This window comes from Mixophyes fleayi, chromosome 4, assembly GCF_038048845.1.
Source record: "Mixophyes fleayi isolate aMixFle1 chromosome 4, aMixFle1.hap1, whole genome shotgun sequence".
Lineage (NCBI taxonomy): Eukaryota > Metazoa > Chordata > Amphibia > Anura > Limnodynastidae > Mixophyes > Mixophyes fleayi.
This window is the reverse complement of record NC_134405.1, coordinates 177,824,943-177,848,587: the sequence shown is the minus strand read 5'-3', so window position 1 is coordinate 177,848,587 and position 23,645 is coordinate 177,824,943. Positions and strand designations below refer to the sequence as shown.

Sequence of the window (23,645 nt, the reverse complement as noted above, 5' to 3'; positions counted from 1 at the left end):
TGTAGCGCTATACATTGATGGAAAGGTAAGAGAAAATAAAAAATTAATACTTTCATATAACATGATCCATTATTTAATCAAACACACTAGAGCCATCTTAATGTGTTTAAACCATTTGTTAACATTTCATGTGTAAGCAAATAATATTTAAAGAAAAAAAAAGGTTTCTATTCTCCACATATAGGTACTTTTTGTCAATTTATAAAAAAACAAAAAAAACAAAAATGGAATTAGATTGTTTGCTAGTATGCCACTGATTGGAATGGCCAACTCCTAGTAGCACACTCTTATTGCCATATGTTGATGCAGTGTATGCGCACTGCAGTCATCGTGGGAGGTCATTTTTAAAGCACAAAGGGCTAGATTTACTAAGCTGCGGGTTTGAAAAAGTGGGGATGTTGCATATAGCAACCAATCAGATTCTAGCTGTCATTTTGTAGAAAGTACTAAATAAATGAAAGCTAGAATCTGATTGGTTGCTATAGGCAACATCCCCACATTTTCAAACCCGCAGCTTAGTAAATCTAGCCCAAAATGGCTATGGCACAGCACAGCATTCTTTGGAGGCACAGTGCTCCGGAGATTTGCAGATAAAGATGACTTTACTTGTGGAAAAGCAGAAGTCTGCACTGACAAATGGGTAATGGAGCAGAGTGAGGCAATTCTTTGCCAAGTATGAAGAAGGTGCACAGATAAACTACTTTTAATGGGCAGTACAAGTAAAACTTTTCATTATGCGGGGAGAGATGATTAGAAAGAGATAAAAAGGGGTGGTGAGTGCACATTTTTAAGGGCATTTTTTTGGCTGGCAGAATGGTGCCCAGCCTTTGCCACTCCTCAAAAAGACTTCAATTTCACACAAACTCAAGAGTTTTTTTCTTAACAACTCTTACCATCATCTTGTTGAGATACAATAAGAGTAGGTACAAATGCATGTTTCCGTATTCAGCATACCAGGGTTAACCCCCAGCAATTGTGGGACAAAAAGACCTACAGGTCTGCTGGCCAGATGCCGGCAGGGCATGATGGGACTCCTCAACAGCTGGAAGTCACATTTTGCCTAAGCCTGCAACATACACTATATGGACAAAAATATTCAGACACTTGACAATTACACCAACGGGGACCGTAATGACATTGTATTCAAATACATATACTTTAATACGGAGTTGGCCCCCCTTTTGCAGTGAAAACAGCTTTCACTTTTCTTTGCACAATATGTTGGATTGTTTCTGTGGGAATCTGTGCCCATTCATTCTGTAGAGTATTTATGAGATCAGGCACTGATGTTGGAGGAGAAGGCCTGGCTGGCAATCTCCATTCCAGTTCATCCCAAAGGTGTCCGATGGGGTTGTGGTCAGGCCTCTGTGCAGGTCAGTGAAGTTCTTCCACACCAAACTCATCAAACCAAGTCTTTGTTTAAGCCTGTCTTAAGATTTTTATATATATATATATATATATATATATATATTTTTTTATATTTTTTTTTGTGTCTTTTTATTATTTAATTATTTTTCATTTTGTTTCTGTCTCCTTTTGCTTCAACCATCCTAATATTTATATTTGAATATTGATATTTAAATATATATAAAAATACATGGGTTTTTTACTCATTATATTTGTTGTTCAGACTACTATGAACTATGGGAAAAGGGTTACATCCTTACTGGTGGTAGACATTAATAACCAATTAGTAATTAATTTGGCATAGAAAGGAAGCTATGAACAGGTATCACTAGGTCTCTGAGGAAATCGCACAACAGTGATGAAACGCGTCAGTCAAGGCATTTAGTGACATGTGTGATTATTATACCATTTTATTCCTGCTGGAAAAGGAATCCATCTGCCAATTAGGCTCTTATATTGGGTGGTCTTGTGTGGTCTCTCCACGTTTGTAAGGCCGGTTAATCACATCCTACCGGTGAAGTTACTTGTACGTGATGTTACAGCTTTCATTTCCATCCAGAGTGGTGTCTCTTACAAGAGGCTGGAACCAACTTTCGTCTACATTGTTGCCAGAGGAAGTCAGTTACAATCACTCCCCTCACAGCTGTGGAGTCCGCTAAGGGATTGCATTGCCTTACCTGCTGATCGCTTTCTCCGTGTTCATATCCAGGACTACATTTCCAGACATCTGGTAAGGAGTTCAGTGACCCTACATGCTTAATCATCCCACATAACAATCGGTGGGCTTTATTTTAGGCAAACTGTGGTTCCCATCATCATCATATAACTCAGCTGATTATATTTGTCCATGGTCAATTTCTACTATTTACATCCTTGGACTGCTGGATTTTTACTGATCAGGTGACTGTTTTTGTGCACATTTTCAGGAATCCATTCCCAAAACAAATAACTCAATGGTTATTTTCACACATGTAATCATATTTATTAATTATCCATTGTCATTCTTATTTTTATCTGTTCTATTGTGATACTTTTTATGTATTATTGAACATTTGCCACCAGTGTTTGTGGTTTTTATTTATGCTGTTAGAATAAATGTTGTCAGTTATTCATCTATCCATGGTTTCTGGTTGTTTGGAAACATACACTATTGCATATTTTTCCTCTATCATTTATTTTGGGTCTGGTACTGAGAGAAGTTTGGAATAAAAAAAACTGATCCTAGGTAGTTAGAATCAAAGTCTATAAAAATGTTAATATTCTGCCATTGGGGATTAACTGGTCTAAAGCTACCAACTGCCTCTGGAACCACAAAAGGGTGGCCTAGGCATATAAGTACCAAAATGTCTAAAGTATTGTACTTTTCTTAATTGTTGACAATCTGATGGTGGTCTCTGCTTGTCTTGAGATAAATGTTGTGTCCTTCCTCTGGTCACCTTCTGGACCATGGAATCTAGTTGGTCTCCAAAGAACAAAGAACCTTCAAGAGGAAGCGTTATAATTTATTTTTTTTAACAGGTTTCAACTAATCATGGACAAAGCGAAAGCCATAAATGTTAAAGCTATTGTCTTTGCTGATAGCGCAAACATATCTAGGGAAGCTTCACATAGAAAATCAATACATTTTATCATGGTTTCCATACTTCTTAGTAGAAGCTATTGACCTTGTCCTGTGTACCTTTATACAAGACTTTCATTCAAAATTTAAAACAGAGGCCACAGTTATACCAGACCTAATTGCAGCTCCCAAAGAAATATATAACTTTTGTGAAACATTTTTCCATCTTCCTATCCCTAAAATCTATTAAGGGGCCTCCATCCTCCAGTGAATAGTAGCTTTTGTGGAGCGATTAGCTACTACTGAATCCACTTCAGCAACAAAATCCCAATTTTCCCCCCTCACTGTCTACAAAAAAAGAATACATTCTCCTAATTCTCTATGGATGCAACAGTTAATTTACAAAGTACATTAAAGTCCAGAACACATATGATAGCTAAAGTTAACAGCATACAATTTTTGGATCGAATATGACACCACCCTTGGCAGAAACACTGGAACTTTTGTGATGCTCAAAATTATATGTTAAGCCTACTTCAGAAAAATAAAGATGGTCATCTTGTTCTAATGTTGATCCTATCTCTCCTTAATACTAAATGGGGCCAACTCTCCTACTCCTATGTTAACATAGGTTAAGCAATTGGGGGAGAAAAAAACCCCTCAAATTACAATAAAAGCTTAACACCAAAATAAATGTAACAAGAAGCAACCATTTTATAGGCAGTAAAGCACTTACCTGGGAATAGAGAGGGTCTTCCCTCTATGATACCAGGCACCTGTAATAGGAGAAACCCACCACGCTTCTGCAGGCAAACACCACTCAGGCCTAATTCTTTCAATTCTATCTCATTGTGGATGTCCTCGAGCCAAAGTAAAGTTGACATTTTCTTACGATAATTTGATAATGTAAGGATCTGTAAATAAAAAACGAAAAAAAGTTCTGTTATGTTATACAATGGCTATAAAGGTCTACACACCCTTACTGAAATTGCACACATTTGTGAAATCAAGATAAATCATGTCAGACCATTTTTCACATTTAATGTGACCTTGAAACAACAAAAAAGTGAAAAACAGCCCTAAACCAATACTTTGTGACAGCCCTTTTTTCTTTTATTATAGCAATCAGTCTTTTTTTTTAATAAGTTTATCAGCTCGTTATGATGTTGGAAGGTGAAATCCATCTTCAGCATTACGACAAAGGCCAGCAGCTTTTGTGCCAAAATAGCTTATTATTTGGAGCTATGCCTTATGTCTTCTATCCTGACAAGAACCCATGTCCCATCTGAAGAGAATGAGCCCCCCAAAAAGCTTCACAGTAGGTATGGTGTACTTTGGGAGATGAGCAGTGTTGTCTTTATGCCAAACATATCCTTTAGAATTAAGGCCACACTGTTCAACCTTGGTCTCATCAGAATATAATACATTTTTCCACATGGTTTCTGGTAACTTATTATGTTTTTGCAAAAAAGCAGGGGAGAGCGGTGACGGTACAGAACTAGTAAGAAGCAGAGTTCAGTGTTCTAGCCTATCATGCTTTCAGCTTTGTTGTCTTACATATGCATTTAATTATGTGTAAACGCCACCTAGTGGCCAATTTAGAATCCGCTTAACTGAACACTCAGGACTCCATAGTTCGTTCTCAATGCACCAGGGGTAAATGACAGGAGGTCACCTTCTTAGTTCCAACATGCCACGTCAGAGATGCAGTATATTTCTCCCTTTAGCACTAGCACAACATCGATTGTAAGATTTCTGTTAAGTTATGCAGTTGAACCATGTTTTCATTGCATTATATCTGTTTATATTTTGATTGCATTCTACTATCTATTTATTACAGATTTACCACTTGATCTCACATATTCTTTACTACAAAAATAAACACCATTCTTCAGATCAGAGTAAGAATACACAAGGATCCTTAGCCACTGGGGTCTCAAAAAGGCTGTTCAGAAGTCTGAACTTTATCCCAAAAGGGAGTTATTACAAGGCAATATCACCATATATGAAGTATGGTGCCCCTGTTGTCGCTATCTCTCCAGCAATCAGATGGAACTCAAGGAAACATTTTGTATAGTTTTGCTGGGTATAGTACCACTGATAATACAGTTCGTAGGAAGTTCCCTTGATCTTCATTGAGATGGAGCTTTTGACAATTCCCTATCTCATGTCCTCCCAGTCCTCCTTGTCCGGTGTAGGGCCAAAATCCTTTTCCCATTCCACTTCATGGTAATTCTGCAAGGGGATAGCAGCTTCAAGCAGAATACCATAAATATAGGAAATCATGCCCCTGCTAGTTGGATGGTGTTTGCAGATATCCTCAATTCACTTTCTCTGAGATCTCTCTGAGAGTAAGGAGTACAGGAAATGACGAATTTGGAAGAATTCAAAGGGGCGCAATACTTAGTTGGGGAACTTCTGTTGGAGTTCCGTTAGCGATAGTCACTGACCACATCTGCAAAAATCTACTGGAAAATGTATGTCAGCTTGGCTCCAGTCCTGGAACCTGGCCGTGGACAACCCTGGACTGCTCCAAATGGGAGCCAGATGAGAGATCAGAGAGGAGATCTTCAATTCTGAGGAGTATAAATCCCAAAGCTTAGTTGGAAATTTAAGAGTTGAAGTCAAGTACATTTTAAACATGTATCTGATCTCATTTTTCTTAGATGTCCTCCCAAAAATCATTATGTCCTTTTCAAAATCTCTCTGGAGCTTGCTAAAAAAACGTGGCTGTCAGTTACAGACACAGGCTTGCAGCATGCCACGTGAAAGTGGAGGGGAGAGGACGAAGGAGAGGATTTTACAGTACAAAAAACAGACAGAGCTAAGATGGGAGTTCCGAAGCCTCTCCTCTCGCTACATTATGTGTCGTGTAACTATGGTTTCAATAGTGCATGACACTGTGCATGTAAATTATTCACGGCAGCCTGATTTATGTTTAAAAAAAACAAGATAAAAAAAAAACAACTTATTTTTTCACGGGATTGCAGCTTTAAGTACATTTCAGAAATATGCATTAATTATAGTGTGTGCGCAAAGTTATTCCCCGGTAATTTTAAAGGATCCCCAATTTAAAGAGATTGGGGATTAAATTACTCAGTGCAGTGACCTCATTTAAGTGACAACTAGGATAACTATACCCCAAAAGTTGGCATTTTTATATATCAAACCTGAAAGTAGTTCTTTATAAATAGTTTGGTCCTTAAGTGCAGCTTGCTCATTTAACCACTCTCCATTAAAAAACAAAAAGACCCATGCCCACAACCTTATCTAAAAAAGAGGCTGATATAGAGATAACAAAAATCTCAAAATAATGCAAAGCATGTCAGTTATGTATGCTCACTGATAGTGCCGTTCTGCATGAATCCACAAGTCTTCTGCCCTTGCTGAACAATAAATAGTTATGACTTGTTAGCCTATCACACAAGCTCTGACTTTCACTACTACAAGACAGAGAAGCACCATCTCTAGCAATATATATGGGCTCAATAGAGACATGCTGTATAGATTTAGTTAACAAAAACATCTGTTATTTCAGGCATAGGTCATGCAGAAATACAAGGGTCTAATGCTGAGCGAGTACTATGCCAGTTGGCGTAGTGTATCTCGCGTGATTGCACACTGCACATGCCCAGAAAAGTGCATGCATGCATATATTTCATGAATATTTGTGTAATTCTGCCAATTAGCCAGCTTGCACCTGGATAGGAGGGATGGGGACATTTTAACGTAGGTAGAGTACAGTAAGGGCCTGTTTGTGCAATTACGAACAGATGCAGGCTGGGGTTAGATAAAAAAATGCATTTACGCATTAGTCGTTATTTGAGAGTGGTCATGAGCAGGTACAAATACCCAAAGAGGATGATGGCCACTGTCACTAGCAAACCACTTGTGATTAGCGGTTTTGCAAATGTTCCACACACTCTGAGCTTTCTGGACCGCATGGGAATACAATATGCTTTTGTGTGTGTGTGTGTGTGTGTGTTCTGTTCACGAGTTGTTTTTGATATATCAGACAATTTTTAATTTTTATTGATGGCTAATAGCAAAAGCATTTGTTGCACCTAAAAGAAATGGTTTAAAACATAAGTGCAAGTAGGATGATGTTTGTTGGATGTAAACCACACGCATATCTTGACCTGCTTGCATTGTTAGATAGTTGCAACTTTGTAGATCCATGCAATTGCAGGGTTTTTGCAAAAGCATTTTACGCCTGTGATTTGGGACGCAACTGCGGCCAACTCCAAGGTCTTTAACATGCAAAATTGACTTTACTAGCTCTTTAAGGTTATTGCAGCCGATTTTCTTTTCTACAAAACATTACACATGAAACTATAGTTATGAAACCACACACCGATTCTTAAGATACTTCAGCTGGTGTGGTAACATGAATAATATGTTAGTAAAGAAGTTGCACTTACTTCTCCTAGACAAGGCTCTACTGCCAGTACATTCAAATTTTGCTCCACACATTTCCGAAGTCTTTCTGGTATGGGATATAGTGGAATAAAACTTGGAAGCTGTCTTCTTGATGACCTATAACAATTTATATAATGCTTTTCTTAAGAATAAATGTAGAAATATAGGATTCTTTTCTGACAAAATAAGAAGACAGAAAACTGATTTTCATGCAGCAAAATATACCGTGAAATTTGTGAGCGGTTAAAAGGGCAATGGAAATATATTATAGTTTGTTCTGTAAAAAAACAAAAACAAAACGTTTTTGTGAAAAGTATGAGGGTCTCGGGTGACATGTAAATTTTAAAATAAAGGCAATAAAAAAAGCAAATCTTGGTAAAGAAACATAAGAGTACAAAAAGCAAATGAAAACATACTCAAAACCAGATTAAAGCACACAACTGCTGCATCCTCCATGCAAAAATGCATCAGGGCATCTGGTTGTGAAAAAGAATGTGCATGACTCCTAGTGACACCATATGTAGTTCGTTGTTCCAGAAATTGACCATTATTAAGTTATATCTAGTCTTCTTTATTAAGTTCTAACAATCAGTATTCCTGACGTCCTGTTGATATTTTAGAGTATTTATAGAGGAGATATTTTTGATTTTGCCTCCCACCTTCTACTGGGGTTGATGAGAATAGGCTGAATGGGGGGTGGGAGAATGTGCTTCAGCAATCGCTTTGTGCATTTAGATCTATGTTGTACAAGCAAGCTTAATGTTGTTGGTAAACATACAGCCAACTCCCCAATTACTCTATGTCTCAATTTTCTCACCACGAAAGAAACGTTCAACCTCTGTGTAGTCTATAAGCATCATGGCGAGTGCTCCATTGTCCACAAGCCCTGATTCACTGCTCCTTCAGGCTCTCTATTTCTACAAGCCCTAGCATGCCCAGTCAATGTATTGTTTTATAAACAGAATGAATAAAAATGTTTGCCCTCCCCATAAAATAAACAACCAGCACCAATGTCATAGATGTGATGTTAATCACTGTGAAATTATTATGTTGTCACTGGAGCCATTCTAGGAATAGTCTTCCTGCCAACTGCAGCAGCTTTTTCTTTTCTACCAAGGCCTCTGGTCTGCTCTTGGAGAACGGGCATTTAGTTTATTAAAAGTCTTCAATTCAGTAATCATTACAGAAGGATCTTGCTACTGAAACTGCACCAAGCTTGCCCCCAGTAGTCAAAATGAATATGGATTTCTCCATAGCATCATTTGTCAAAGTTGATGCCTCTTCAGTTGACGTAGGAGCTATTTGATCTCAGCAATTATCCTGTAGCAAATTCCATACGTGTGGGTTTAATTCCTGGAATATTTTTCCTGTATAAATGAAGTACCCCACTAAGGATAAAGAATTGCACGCTATAAAATTGGTGCTGGAGGAATGAAGGCATCTCCTTGAAGATTCTCATTAATTTTTGATAATTTACATGGATCACAAACACCTTTTATATGAATATTTAATATGAATACTACAGAATACTCAGTCTCTAAATCACTGCCAAGCTCGGTGGTAACAGATTTTTAACATGGTTTGATCTTTACATCACCTTTTGCCCAGTGAATAGAAATAAGAAAGCAAATGCCCTCTATTGAAATTACAGATTCCAAAAAATTCTAATGTGAATCACCCAAACTTTTGTGAAGTTTTCTTTAACTTAGAAGATTTTTTTAGTGAAATTATAAAATAAAGCAAAACAGACAACAATGTATAGCCGTTACAGTCAATAATATCGGACATTTGTACAAATAACATTTTTGACATTTAGCAAGACACCGTACAGAAATAAAAAAAAAAACATAATCCAGAGATAGATTGGGGAAGAGACAAATTAGAGATAAGTAGCATTTCGAAGGGGCACATTTGGGAACATCCGAACAGTAAGGTTTCCAGAGGCTGCATTAGTTACTAAGGATCTTGTAAAGGTTAATGCTCCGAATGGTATTCACGGGAACCACTTGATGACTGGAGAGGGCACAGCAGTGGAATATCTGAAACCAATTGTTTCCATCTCATAGCTGCACTGTATTTTGGCAATAATTTTTTAAAGGGATGGAGGTAGTAGTGACTTCCAATGCTGTGCTATAGCTGACCTAGCGGTAATGAGTATATACCCAGTAATGTAGTGGTTATGATGTTGGAGATTAGGCGGGTATAGGTTGAGTAATGCTTCAGCAGGGCTAGGCAGGATATTGGATTTAAGAACCTGGGATATCAGATAGAAAACCTCAGCCTACAGTGACCTGAGTTTGGAGCATGCCTAAATGTGTATGAGGGTGTCAACATCACCACATTCTCTCCAACAGTGTTTAGATACTGAGGCCCAGATTGTGTGAAGATTATCTGGGGTAAAATATATGCTGTGTACAAACTTAATCATCATCTCCGAGTGGTTGATACACTTGGGACATTTTACAGATATTATGAATTTTTCTTCTAAGATACTAATCCCTAAGTCCGATTCCCAGGTAGCTTGGACCGGGAGGTCACGAGTGTCCATGGGGGACAGAAGGGTCTGGTACCATATTGAAATGCCACATGCATGGGAGAAAGAAGAGGAGAATGACATTCCTACACAGGAAGGGGGGGGGGCAGGCTTCAGTGTTGGTGGATGTGAGGAGTAAGATTGCATTCAGTGTCTGATCTGGAGATATTATGATAATCGTGAGCTGATATGTCATATTTAGCTTGTAGGTGTGAAAAGGGAGGGAGTGAGCCACCCTCCAGAAGATCCTGCATTCGTCCAGCTCCCTGTCTGTGCTCGAATCAAGGCGGAGATCTAGGATCAGTTGTGACAGGGCAATGGTAGAGATAGGAGGAGGGGAGAGGTGTATCTGGTGACAAGAGCATCATCTTATCCTAAAGAATGAGAGAGTCCTTGATACTTCGGAGAGTAGCTGTAAAAATAGGTCTACTGGGCTTAACTAACCAAAGGAGGTCTGCTAACAGGAATGGGGAAGAGTTGTGGTGTTCAATGGGAACCCAAGGTTTCAGAGAGGAAGGGGCCTGCCAATCTCTGAGTTTGTCTAGTAGAGCTGCGTGTTGATATGCTTCCAATTCATGTGGCTAAGCAACCTCTCAACCTAGAGCGAAATATTCAAAGGTCTATTGCATTTATTGCACCAGATAAAGTGAAATGCTATGGTATAAAATTTATTTAGGAGGGACCCGGGAACTAGGTAAGGGATAGAGCGGAACAAATACAGGATCTTTGGCAGTTGCATAATTTTCAGGGCAGCCACTCTCCCTGGCCAGGAGATTTAGTAGTGTCACAAAGTCTGAGTTTGGAATAGAAGCACCGCTCTAGATAGAATTACTCCCAATGAGGTGCAGTGTGTACGGGAGAGAGGTATTCACCAGGGATTCCTGCAAGGGAATATGGACTTAGCTGCTCTTTAGCTGCAGGTCGCAGTCCTCTAAGGTGGATTAGAGCAGTGTGAGAAGGAACTGTAGAGTGGAGCAGGACTGCCGGACAATAAATGCAGAGGTTCAGGTGAACGGCAGTGAACTGAAGCGTTGAGGTCTTTAAAAAGCGAATAGCCGAGAACAGGACTGATTACGAGGTTCTTGCAACAATACCACAGGTCTTGATCGTGGAACAGGAAACACAGAAAACCAAATGAGAAGTGGTGAACTGCAGAGAACTGATGCATTCAGATCCCTGGAAAGTGAAGAGCTTGAGAACGGAACCTATGATGAGACACGAGGTTCTTGCAATAAAACCACAGGTGTTGAACGTGGAACAGGTAACACAGGAGGGTGTGGTAGGGTAACCCAGCACTTACAAACCCGATACACCACACTGACAAAAAAATCACGATGAGTATAACACCGATAATATAATGATATTGCCTAACCATGTAACGGACAACTAGTATTTTCAGCAACTCAAATCGCCTTCAATAGTAAAATGTGACTGCAAAACCCATATAGTAAAAAATCACGTCACTTTTAACTGCGTTTTTGAAGTTGCAATGGGTGGACCCAGAGCCTGTATAATGTAATCCAGGCTGTGGGTCCACCCGAATCAGATTCTCACCTCTACAATCTATTTTGCATGCAGTGGCTAGATTTATTTTCCTTGCAAGTCTTTCCTCCTCTGCTGAGCCCGAGTCTCTACATTATTTACCTGTGTTTCACTGAATCCAATATAAAATACTTCAAATAACATGCAAGGCCATCAACAAAACTGCACCAACATACATCTCCTCGCGTGTCTCAATATCTCCCAACTAGACACCTCCGTTTCGCACAGAATCTGACGCTCTCATCCACTCTCATTACATGAGCTCATTTCCGGTTACAGGACTTTTTTCAGGCTACACCCTCCCTTGTACAATAAGACTTTCCTCTAGTCTTCATCATCATCATCGTCATCTATTTATATAACGCAACTAATTCCTCTGCGCTGTACAAAGAACACACTCACATCAGTCCTTGCCCCATTGGAGCTTACAGTTTAAATTCCCTAACATACACGCACATAGAGAGAGCTGCCAATTAACTTACTAGTTCAAGCATTCTCTGAAATCCTACCTGTTCAGACAAGCTTATAAAATTCCTCAAACACCCTCTTAACCACCCTATGTTACCCTATTACCACTCTCTACACAGTTAACACAAGACAACAACCCTTTGACCAACATTGCTATGTGACTGGATCATATAGCCCACTTAGTACTTTTTATCTTTGTGCAACACCCAGTTACTCCTGCTAAGGGTGTGTACATGTAAAATCACCGTGTCTGTACCACTTTTTCATGTGCAGCGTCTCCACCAAGTATTCTTAGTCTGTGTATGTATGGACGTGGGTGTAATGTCTACCAGGTGTGACTTCAGGACCCCCTGTAATCACTCACACTTTGCACAACTCTGACATAAAATAAGATTGTTCTTTTATATAATAATATTTACTTTGAAAATATATATCTTAAATAGATGTACAATTAGGGAATAAATAAAAAGTTAAAATCAATCACTTTTATGAGGTTGAGTATTATACTCACTATAGATATACTGATAAAACTGTATATTATAATATCTATGTATTTCTGATATTATGCTACTAGTTCTAATAGTCAACAAAACTCCCTTTATAAACTATACCTAACTCACTATAAAATATTGCTATGTCTAACACCTACATATAGATCATGTCACACTAAATTACTTTAGAATATCCTAAAAGTAATACTAAATTACATTTGTTACTTAGAATAACTATTAAGTAATATTAGAACACACTTAAAATATCACAGTATTGATTCCTGCAATATCCCTCACTTCCAGGATAGGCTGTCGTTGGTGCATATGCAAAATAGAAACATAGAATTTGACAGCAGATAACAGAATGACGCATCTAGTCCGCCCATTTTTTAACCTATGGTAACCTCAAACCCTATTAGATACTTTATTCATTGTAAGGATATCCTTATGTCTATCTCAAGCATGTTTAAATTGCTCTACTGTGTTAGCCTTAACCACCAATGATGGGAGGCTATTCCACTTCTCCACTACCCTTTCTGTGAAGTAGTTTTTCCTCAAAATTTCCTCTGGACCTACTTCCCCCCAGTTTTCATGCATGTCCTCATTTTTATAATACTTCTCTTTCTCTGAAGAATGTTTCCATCCTGTATCTTGTTAAAACCCTTGATATATTTTAAAGTTTCTATCATGCCCCCCATTTTCCTTCTTTGCTCCAAACTATACATATTAAGATCTTTTAGGTTTTACGAGTAAGTTTTAAGTTTTATAGTCCATGCACCATTTTAGTTGTTGTTCTTTGTACAGTCTCTAGTGTATTTATATTCTTCTGGAGATATGGCCTCCAGAACTGCACACAGTATTATAGATGAGGTCACACCAATGACATATTGTGGAATTATTTCTTTCTGCTACCAATTTCACTCAATATGCAACCAAATATCTGACTTGCCTTTCTCCTTGCTTACCTGCCTTGAAGTCACCAGAAATAGTGACTCCGAGATCCCTTTCCTCCTCCATAGTTTCCATTATAGTGCCGTTAATACTATATTTAGCCTTTGAGATTTTGAGACCCAAGTGCATGATGTTGCATATCTTTGCGTCATCTGCAAAAAGGCATACGCTCCCTTCAATACCATTTGCAATGTCATCAATAAAGATTTTAAAAAAGCACTACTCCAAGTACGGATCCCTGAGGTACTCCACTGGTAGCCACTCACTCCTGCGACTGCACTCCATTTACAACAACTCTCTGTTTTCTATCGTGCAACCAAGATCTTATCCATTCAACCATCTTAGAATCCAATCCCAAGCTTTCAAGTTTATTTAACAGTCTGCGATATGGGACGGTGTCAACAGCCTTGCTAAAATCTAGATAAGCTACATCTACACCCTTTGATCTATAACTTTAGTCACTCAGTTAAAAAAGTCAATAAGATTTCTTTGACATGATGTCCCCCCAGTAAAGCTATGCTGTTTGGGATCCTGTAAGTTACTGGATTTGAGATATTCTACAACTCTTTCTTTTAACAGTGTTTCCAGCAATTTCCCTACTACTGCTGCAAGTCTCACTGGTCAGTATTTGCTTGCCTCTTCCTTGCTTCCACTTTTGTGCAGTGGGACTACATTTGCTCTTTTGCATTCCTCTGGAATTACTCCTGTAGCTAGTGACTGGCTGAATAATTCTGTTAATGGTGTTACCAGCACCCATTTAAGCTGTTTTTGTATCCTTTGAGGTATCCCATCTGGCCCCATTAATTTATCCACTTTCAGTTTTGAGAGTTCTGTAAGGACCTTCTCCTCTGTAAATGTACTTGTATCTACCTCATTTTATGAATATACTTGCAACTTAACTGTGTCCCTTTCCCCTCTCTTTCTGTAGTGAACACTAAGAAAAAATTATTAAAGATGATTTACGATTACCTTGTCTCCATCAACATGACTCTCACTCTGTCTTTAGTCTTATTATTCCTCCTTTTGTATTTCTCCTTTCACTTATATACCTAAATAAAAAGTTTTGCCCCCTTTACCTACTGACTCTGCCATTTTCTCTTCAGCTTGTGCCTTTGCACATATGATAACCTTCTTAGCCTCGTTTTGTCTAACAAGGTACAGCTCTTTGTATTATTCGGAGTCTGCTTATATTTCCTAAAGGCCATCTTTTTTGCTTTCACAATACTTGCTACTTCTTTTGCAAACCACACTGGCTTCCTTTTCCCTTGTGCTTTTCCTAATCCTTTTGATACAAAAAGGTCTGTTGCTTTTAGTATTGCACTTTTTAATTTCTCCCACCTTCCCTGCACTTCTTTCAAGTTCTTCCACTCTGCCAAAGAGTCACTTAAACATTTTCCCATCTCTACAAAGTTAACCTTCCTAATATCGAACACCTTAATTTTTTTGTGGTATGAGTCGGTGTGACGATTATGTACTATTGTTATTTTCCCTTAATATTCAGGTATGACAATGTAGATTGTATGTAACCTTGTAATGTAATCTCAACTGCTTTGCTAAATGACAGGAGTCTGAACCTATGCAAGTGTCAATCTTTTGACATTAGCCAGACCCAGTAATAGATAAGCATCTCTGAGGAGTTTTTTTTTGTCTACAGAGGATGCGGACCTGACCAGCCAAGCAGAACGAGCAGTGGTGAGAACTCAGGCCCCGTGAGCATTTCAGCTTTCAGGACATCCATAACTCACTTTGGAAAGCTCTGTCATTTTGGGAATCAATCTGACCTAATTGAAAATATAATTCCTAAGGTGGGGGTGAAGAGCCTGTAAGAAGGGTTTAAAATATTCTGCTTTAGTGCATTTTCATGAGGAGGTCTGTCAAGACTGAAATGTCCCATATTTCTTAATGGTGTTCCCTCACACACGCCAAGTCTTAACTAGTAAGTAGTGACTCTGGTTTTATTTCCCATTTTATTTCTGAAATTTATTTGTGCAACTTATTGTATGTCGTTAACTTTTTGTAACAGCCCTGGAAACATTTTTCGGATTAAAATACATTTAATCTAGCGTATTCTCCGTTATTCTTTGTGAATTGCCCAAGAAGGCTCATGCTACATGTGTATGTGATTTAAGTGTGGAACATTAATAAGTGGTTTTGGTGACTGTAAGGACATCATAGTAAATCCTTTGTGATGGCAGAAAAGGTGTATTCATTGGTAAGTGACTAAGGTGACGCCAGTCACGGCCAGCTGTTCAGATTGTTGTATCTGGGACAGGCTAGGCGTTCATGACAGTCGGTCTATACTAAACCATACTGCTTGATGGTCACTGGATCCTAGGTTCTCTGCCACATTTACATCACATATTCTGTCACCATTTGCAAGTATTAAGTCTAATATTGCATCTTTGCAAGTGGACTTCCTCACCATTTGCTTGAGGGATGCTCCCTCAAGGAATTCTGAATATCCCTACCTCTAGTGGAATTTGCAAAAGACCCCTCCTGGTTCACATCAGATGAGATTAAAGTCTCCCATGATTATTACCTCTCCTTTTAATGCCATTTTAGTGACGTCCTGCAATAGGTTCTTGTCCAGTTCCACTTCCTATCCTGGTAGTCTATAGATCACCACAGTACGAAGAATAGCCATCTGCCTCATTTCTATGGTCACCCAAAAGGGCCTAAATTTTTTCTTCAATACTCTGTATTAAAGTAATATTTATGTTTTGGTTTTTTTCTCCACATACATTTCTACCCCTCCACCAATTCTTCCCACGCTGTCTTTCCAAAATTAATTACCTGGTACAACCCCTGGCGAAGACTGGGGGTGCGTTAGACCCCGCACCTCCCTGTTCAGTTGCGAAAAAAACAGCCAGTGGCTCCTGCGGCAATATTAACCGTGACGTGTCCCATTCATGGTTTTCATTGCACCACCACTCCGTAATAGTCACAATACCCAGATCATCCCTTGTCATAATCGCAATGAGTTCTGGGATTTCCTAAGCTCCTAGCATTTGCACACAGAGCTCTAAGAGTTTTGTTTGTACAGCTCCTATTCCTAGCCATGTTCATCTCTCTCTCTGTTTATTTTGTTTTAATCTGCATTGTCTTCTGTTGCTGTGGATATGTTTTCTGGTCCATTAGCCTGCAGAAATGATACCTCTTGGTTGGGGGAGAAGATTGCTTTATTCCTGTTTAGTTCACTGCACCCCTCTGCTAGTTTAAATAGTTCATGAAAAAGCTGCCAAACTCTTCACTTAGTATTCAGAGTTCTCTTGAAGATGCGTGCAGGCCATCACTTTTGTATAAGCCCATATCTTGCCAGATGGCATGACTATGGACTATTAATCCAAATCTTTCCTCATAACACCATTTCTTTAGACATACTTTGAAGTTTCTGATGCAATGAGTTCTGTCTTCTTCTGTGTACTGGCAATGCTGCTGAAGAGGTTACAGTGATTGCCACATGTTTTAGAGCTGTTCCTAGCTTTCTAAATTCAGATTTTACGGCCATGACTTCAGCATTAGCCAGGTCATTTGTCCCTAGGAAGACAAAGACATCCACCTCCCTATCGTTTCTTGCTGCCTTCACGATTCTGAACATGAGCTCTTTATCCCTGGGAGCTGTGGCTCCAGGTCAGCACCTTACTTGTTACTCTACATCAGTAGCTCTTCCCAGATGTATGCCTCTTATAATGAAATCACCCAAGAGAAGTATAGCCCTTTATGGAGATTTAATTTTCTTGTTCCTATAGTTAGAAGTCCCCATATCCTCATGTTCTGTGTTACCTATATTTGTACATTCCAGTCCTGCAAGTGGAACTGCAATGAAACTATGAATTCTGGATTGTAGCAGCAAATTCTACAGGAGAGTGACAGTGTAACCCTCAATAGAAGATCTTGCTGCAAGATAAACATATCAGCCGGTCTACAAATAGTGGTTGAAACAGAAGAAATTTCACGTTTTTTTGAATGTCCAATTCAAAGCCCAGATGGTTGGACCTGAAGCAGTGTGTTATTGCAAGAAAGTGCACTAAAATCAATGAGATGAAGCAGTTCTATAAGGAGGAATGAGTAAAATTCCTCAAAGCCGATGTGCAGGACCGATCAATAATTACCATAGACATTTCACTGAAGTCATTGGTAATCAATATGGTCACACCAGTTACTGAAAAGTAAAGGCTCACATAATTTTTAAGAACAATACATTTAACATTGGATCAATTTGATCCATAAATGATTGAACAGGTATATCCTTTTGTGTGTTATTTGATTTATTGTATTTTCTACCCATTTTTATGATGCAGATCACATTTATGCATGAATTCAGAAAAGTCTAAATGGTTCACAAACTTTTAAGCAAACCCTATTTCTTCTTCTTTTCCTTATATAAAAGAAAAAAAATATATAAAAAAAAATAATATTCTGTGTGTTTTGTTAAAAGGCAGAATAGAACCACCACTTCCCTGCTTAATCTCTGCACCTGTAACATGAAATGCCAACTTGTGTCAAGTCACTCATTTTGCAAAGTTCCATGATAGAAAGTACAATAGTTATAGAATAAAACACACACAACAATGATATGATAAGCTATAGAAAAAACATGGTTAACTTTTAGTTTCAAGTATAAAGTTAGTAGGCTCATTTGTTTTCAATTAAGTGGTTAAATATAATTACATTGTTAACGGGTTGTGTGTGAAATTTAGAACAGTTTAAAATTATATTCCAATACATGCCTTTTCTGTGGTGCAGACAGAACAACGGTATTACCCTTTGGCACCTGTTGAATTTTATTATTTCTTGAAGTAAATTCTGTAGGGGGCAGCAATAAGTATTCCTCTTCGCTTTCAATTGTAGCTTCAATGTAGCGACCAATAACAAAATCTTGAAAACAGAATAATACAAGTTCTTTGCTGCGACCAGGGTTTCTGAAGAGAGAAGAAAATAATATCTCATCAAAAATGTGGAGTAGTAGCTCATGTAAAATGAGGTGCGGTTCAGAACAAATTAGTATCATGAACTCTGATAAACCATTTAATAAAAGTGGGAGTGTCAGGGGTAGTGTGGAGATATACAGGGGTCATTTTTAAATGTGCATTTTTTATTTTTATACATTTTATGCATGGTGCTCCAAATAATGGAAAAAACCCTTATATATAATTATTACTGTGAAACACAGCAAGTGAAACTTGTGTGTGCCAGAGAGAATTGGGATGGTGTGGCATGAAACTCTGGCATTTAAGTACTTTGCAAAATAATTATTTCCCAATTATGGCGAGTGCCATACTACTAAAGCAGGGTGTATAGGAAGTGCTCATTTCTGCACCCCAGCAAACAGTAAGAGGCTCACATGCAAAGGAGGAAACATTTTCAAATATAAGTAGCTGTTACACATACCAAACAAACAAAACTGCCTTGTGCCAATTGTAAAAACAGTCAGTGCAGTTTTACTACAGGTGTCCAATGAGAATAGGGAGTTAAAGTCATAAGCAAAGCACTCTGTCCCCGCTAAGACTGTCCTACAGTCTGTAGTCATCAGGAAGCTCCTGTAATATCCTACAACCCAGCTGGGTTCCCTGCTCCACTCACTTGCTTTTAGCAGGTAACCCACCCCCACTCCCTCACCACTAGTTTACAGCTACAAGGGTAAAAACAAAACTATTGTGCTGGTGAGCCCCCCCACAGCACACATGTAATGTAATGCAAGGGAGCTGCGAGATGAAATTAAGCGAGTAATTACCGTATTAACGGTAATAGTTTTAACGCGCTCGTTCCGGCGGCGCCTGGAGGAACAATTGAATACCCCCCAAAGAACGTGAACGTGGCAAGAAGGTCGGCACAACAATCTCCAGGTTGAAATGAAAACGTGAGACAACTTTTGGAACAAATGAGAGCTTGGTGTAAAGAAAAGGGGGGGGGGGGAACACCACAACACCCCCAACTCAGACACTTGGATATGTGAGGTAACAGCCAATTACCTTCCAGGTGATATACCAAAGATCAACCCATTCAAAAGGTTCTTTAACCAGGGCCCTAAGCACCAAATTTAGGTCCCAAGGCTCCACCGGGTGTACAAATGGGAGACGAACATGAAATACGACCTGCAGAAAGGTTTGAACCTCTGGATAACTTCCAACTTGCACTGGAAGAAGACTGACAGCGCCAATACTTGCAGCTTCAGAGAGGATAAGCGCAGGCCTTTTTCAAGACCTACCTGAAGAAAGGCGAGCAACCTGGTTGAAGCGAAAAGTGTAGAATTTAAGACCCTCGCACCAGAGAACAAATGCCTTTCATGCCCTGTAATGATTTGCAGCAGAAAGTGGTTTTCTGGCCTTAATCATGGTGATCAGCAACAAAGATAACCTACGGGCCCAAAGTATCAGGGTCTCAGTACCCATGCCATCAAAGCCAGCTGACCTAACAAGTGGCAGCAAAGGGGGCCTTGCACTAGCAGGTGGGGACGGAGTGGTGGTCTAAACGGAGAACCTACGGCCATCCCAAGAAGATTCCAGAAGCATGCACGGCGGGGCCAATCTTTAGCTACCAGAACGGCTTCCACCCATTCCCGCTTCAACTTCGTGAGTGCCCTCAGAAGCATAGGGAGTGGTGGAACAGGTACACTAGGTGAAACTGCCATGGGGTCACCATGGTATCCACGAATCCTGTGGTGGGATCCTGGGATTTTGAGCAGAACAGAGGTACTTTGAAGTTCAGACGGACATAAGGTCTATATCTGGGCAACATATCTGGGCAACACCAACGTTGAAATAGAAGTTCGAACACGTTCCTGTGCAGGGACTATTCTCCTGAATGTACCTTGTTGTGACTGAGAAAATCGGCCTCCCATTTTTCCACCTCTGGGATGAAGGCGGCCGAGATCACTAGAACGTTATGTTCCACTAACATCATTAACTTGGATGTCTCCTTCATGGCCAAGGCGCTGCAGGTGCCACATTGTCCGACTGGACCCAGAATTTTCTGTTCCTGGACAATCACTCCATAAACCGCCTGAACCTTCAGCACATTTATGGGTAGAAGTACCTCCTGGGGGTCCCAAAGACCCTGAAACCGGATTATGGCAAAGACTCTTCCCCTCCCTGAGAAGCTGACATGCGAGGTCACCAGCGTCCCCTTCCAAGCCTGGCAGGAGCGACCAGTGGATCGATGCAAATGGTTTAGCCACTATGTGAGAGGCTGGTGCACCGTCGCAGACAGCTTGATCATCTATTTGTCCAGATGAAGGTAGGATATAGGCCACTTCATCATCACCATTTGTTTATATAGCGCCACTGATTCCGCAGCGCTGTACAGAGAATTCATTCACATCAGTCCCTGTCCCATTGGAGCTTACAGTCTAAATCCCCTAGCATACACACAGACCGAGAAAGAGACTAGGGTCAATTTGTTAGCAGCCAATTAACCTACCAGTATGTTTTTGGAGTGTGGGAGGAAACCGGAGCACCTGGAGGAAACCCACGCAAACACGGGGAGAACATACAAACTCCTCACAGATAAGGCCATGGTCGGGAATTGAACTCATGACCCCAGTACTGTAAGGCAGAAGTGCTAATCACTATGCCACCGTGCTACCCCACTTCAATAGCAGTTCCCTCAGGAACATCTGTGAGTGAAATTGTACAAAAAAAACGCCATGTCAAAAACAGAGGCCATGGTGCCCAACAACTTCATGCACCGAAGGAAGAGACATGCTACCTTGCCAAGAGGTCCCTGGTCTTGGACTAAACCAAACAGAGATTGTCCTCCAGGAGGAACACACTCTGGTGCCTGGTGTCTACGTCGAGACCTAAAAAAAGAATTAAAAAAAATAGAAAAAATAGACATCCTCCGAGCCGGTGTTAAGGACTTTGGTGGTTTGATGATGATCATCATCATCATTTATTTATATAGCGCCACTAGTTCCACAGCGCTGTACAGAGAACTCATTCACATCAGTCCCTGCCCCATTGGAGCTTACAGTGTAAAATTCCCTAATATAGACACACTCACACACAGACAGACAGGGAGAGACTAGGGTCAAATTTGATAGCAGCCAATTAAACTACAAGTATGTTTTTGGAGTGTAGGAGGAAACCGGAGCATGCGGAGGAAACCCACGCAAACACAGGGAGAACATACAAACTCCATACAGATAAGTCCATGGTCGGGAATCGAACTTATGACCCCAGTGTTGTGAGGCAGAAGTGCTAACCACTAGGCCACTGTGCTGCCTGTGATCCAGCCGCGTGCTTCCAGTAATGACACCGCGAATTAAAGATGGTGGGTCAGGACTTTGTAGGATGGTGTCTTCAACAGTAATTCATCCAGGTAAGGAACAACGGTGACTCACTTGGAGTGAAGAAGTCCCGCCATCAGCTTTGTCAAGACCCTTGGGAAGTAACTAGGCCAAAGGCTAACGCCCCAAACTGGTAATGGGTGCCTTGCACCACAAAGCAAAGGACATGGAGGTACACATCCTTTATGTCCAGAAGCAAGGAACTCTTTGGGTTCCATGCCCAGGACACATACCAGTTTGTTGAGGGGTTTTAAGTTGAGGATTGGCCTGTAGGATCCATCCAGCTTTGGAACTAGAAAAAGGTTGGAGTAGAACCCCAAACCTCTTTCCAGCAAAGGAACTGGAACAATTATTCCGGAATCAAGCAGTTTTTGGATTGCCTCTCTGAGTTCTCTGGGAAAAAAAATAACAAAATGCAGCAGTGTTGGGGCTGAGGGAGCCCTCAGGCTACTCACCCCAGCACAGAGACCATGGGTGAAGGAAGGCTACAGTCTATCCACCCCTGGGAAGCAATCCCTGAGCCCAGCACAATCTGTAAAAAAAAAATTAAATTGAAGATAAATCAATAAAAATAAATTAAAATTCAGTGAGGAGCCCTGAGGAACACGTCCAACTCCTAAGGGCACTTAAGCTAAACTGAATACTGCTTCTTGTTGGAGGAATATAATAGGGGTGGAGCTACACTCACAGTTTTAGTGTTTAAGTACCTTGACTCCAGGACCACCTACTATACCCCAATGTGTTGCAGTGTCCCCCAATAGGGTGACAGAGAAAAATCATCTTGTGAGGAGTATATAAAAGCACAGCTATACTTAACAGCAATTATAGAAGTGAGCCATAATCTGTCAACAAATATAGAATCTATGACATGCACAGAAAACTACGCCATAATGAAGGTATTCACCTAATCACACGACAAAGTCTCCTGCCATGTTATTGAGAAACTGTTCTCTGTACCCCCTACATTCTTCTTAATTCAGTAACTCCCATCGGTGCGGAGGCACCATAAGCCCAGCACTGGCTAATGGTACTCCTTTCCTTCCTGCCCTGATCTCAGACAGCCTACCAGCCAGTAACATAGTAACATAGTTGATGAGGTTGAAAAAAAAGGCACCAGTCCATCAAGTTGAACCTATTTTGTATCTCCTGCGATCCTGCACTTATATTTGAGATTAATCCAGAGTAAGCAACCGCCAATCTGTTTCAATTGTGAAAATCCCCCTAGACTCAATATTGCAGTCTTATTTCTACCCTATATCCACTACTATCCTTCATTTTAAATTAACGGTCGTATCCCTGGATACACCTTTCCACTAAAAATTTGTCTAACCCTTTCTTAAACATATCTATTGAATCTGCCATCACAACCTTCCCTGGCAATGAATTCCATATCTTGACTGCCCTTACTGTAAAGAACCCCTTTCTTTGCTGGTTGTGAAATTTCCTCTCCTCTAACCTTAGGGGATGACCACGTGTCCTGTGTATGGTCCTTGGGGTAAAAAGTTCCCATGAAAGCTCTCTGTATTGACCACTAATGTATTTGTACATAGTAATCATATCTCCCCTTAGACGCCTCTTTTCTAAAGTAAACATGCTTAAACTGGCTAACCTTTCCTCATAACTTAATGACTCCATACCCTTTATCAATTTTGTCGCCCTTCTCTGAACCCTTTCTAGTTCCAAATGATCTTTTTATAGAGTGGTGCCCAGAACTGTACTGCATATTCAAGATGAGGTCTTACCAACGATTTATACAGTGACAAAATTACACTGTCTTCCCTTGCATCTATGCCCCTTTTTATGCATGCCAATACTTTGTTTGCCCTTGCAGCTGCTGCTTGACATTGAGCACTATTGCTAAGTCTACTGTCTACGAGCACTCCCAAATCCTTTTCCATTATAGATTCTCCTAAATTTATTCCATTTAATTTATAGATTGCGTTCTTGTTTTTGATCCCTAAATGCATAACCTTACATTTATCTGTGTTA

General features: G+C 39.9%; 1 protein-coding gene across 5 annotated transcripts in view; it reads right to left on the bottom strand.

Moving 5' to 3' along the window:
- MOV10L1 (Mov10 like RNA helicase 1) overlaps positions 1 to 23,645 on the bottom strand; it is a 100,812-nt gene that overhangs the window by 48,791 nt on the left and 28,376 nt on the right. For all 5 annotated transcript variants that reach the window (XR_012691327.1, XM_075208885.1, XM_075208887.1 and 2 more), the window contains 3 exons: positions 18,100 to 18,291; positions 7,387 to 7,501; positions 3,702 to 3,879 (listed from right to left, as the gene is read on the bottom strand). Coding sequence is in view for 4 of the 5 variants with exons in the window: in XM_075208885.1 (XP_075064986.1) it covers positions 3,702 to 3,879; positions 7,387 to 7,501; positions 18,100 to 18,291 (485 nt within the window). In the remaining variant the exon portion in view is untranslated. The remainder of the gene's footprint in view (positions 1 to 3,701; positions 3,880 to 7,386; positions 7,502 to 18,099; positions 18,292 to 23,645) is intronic.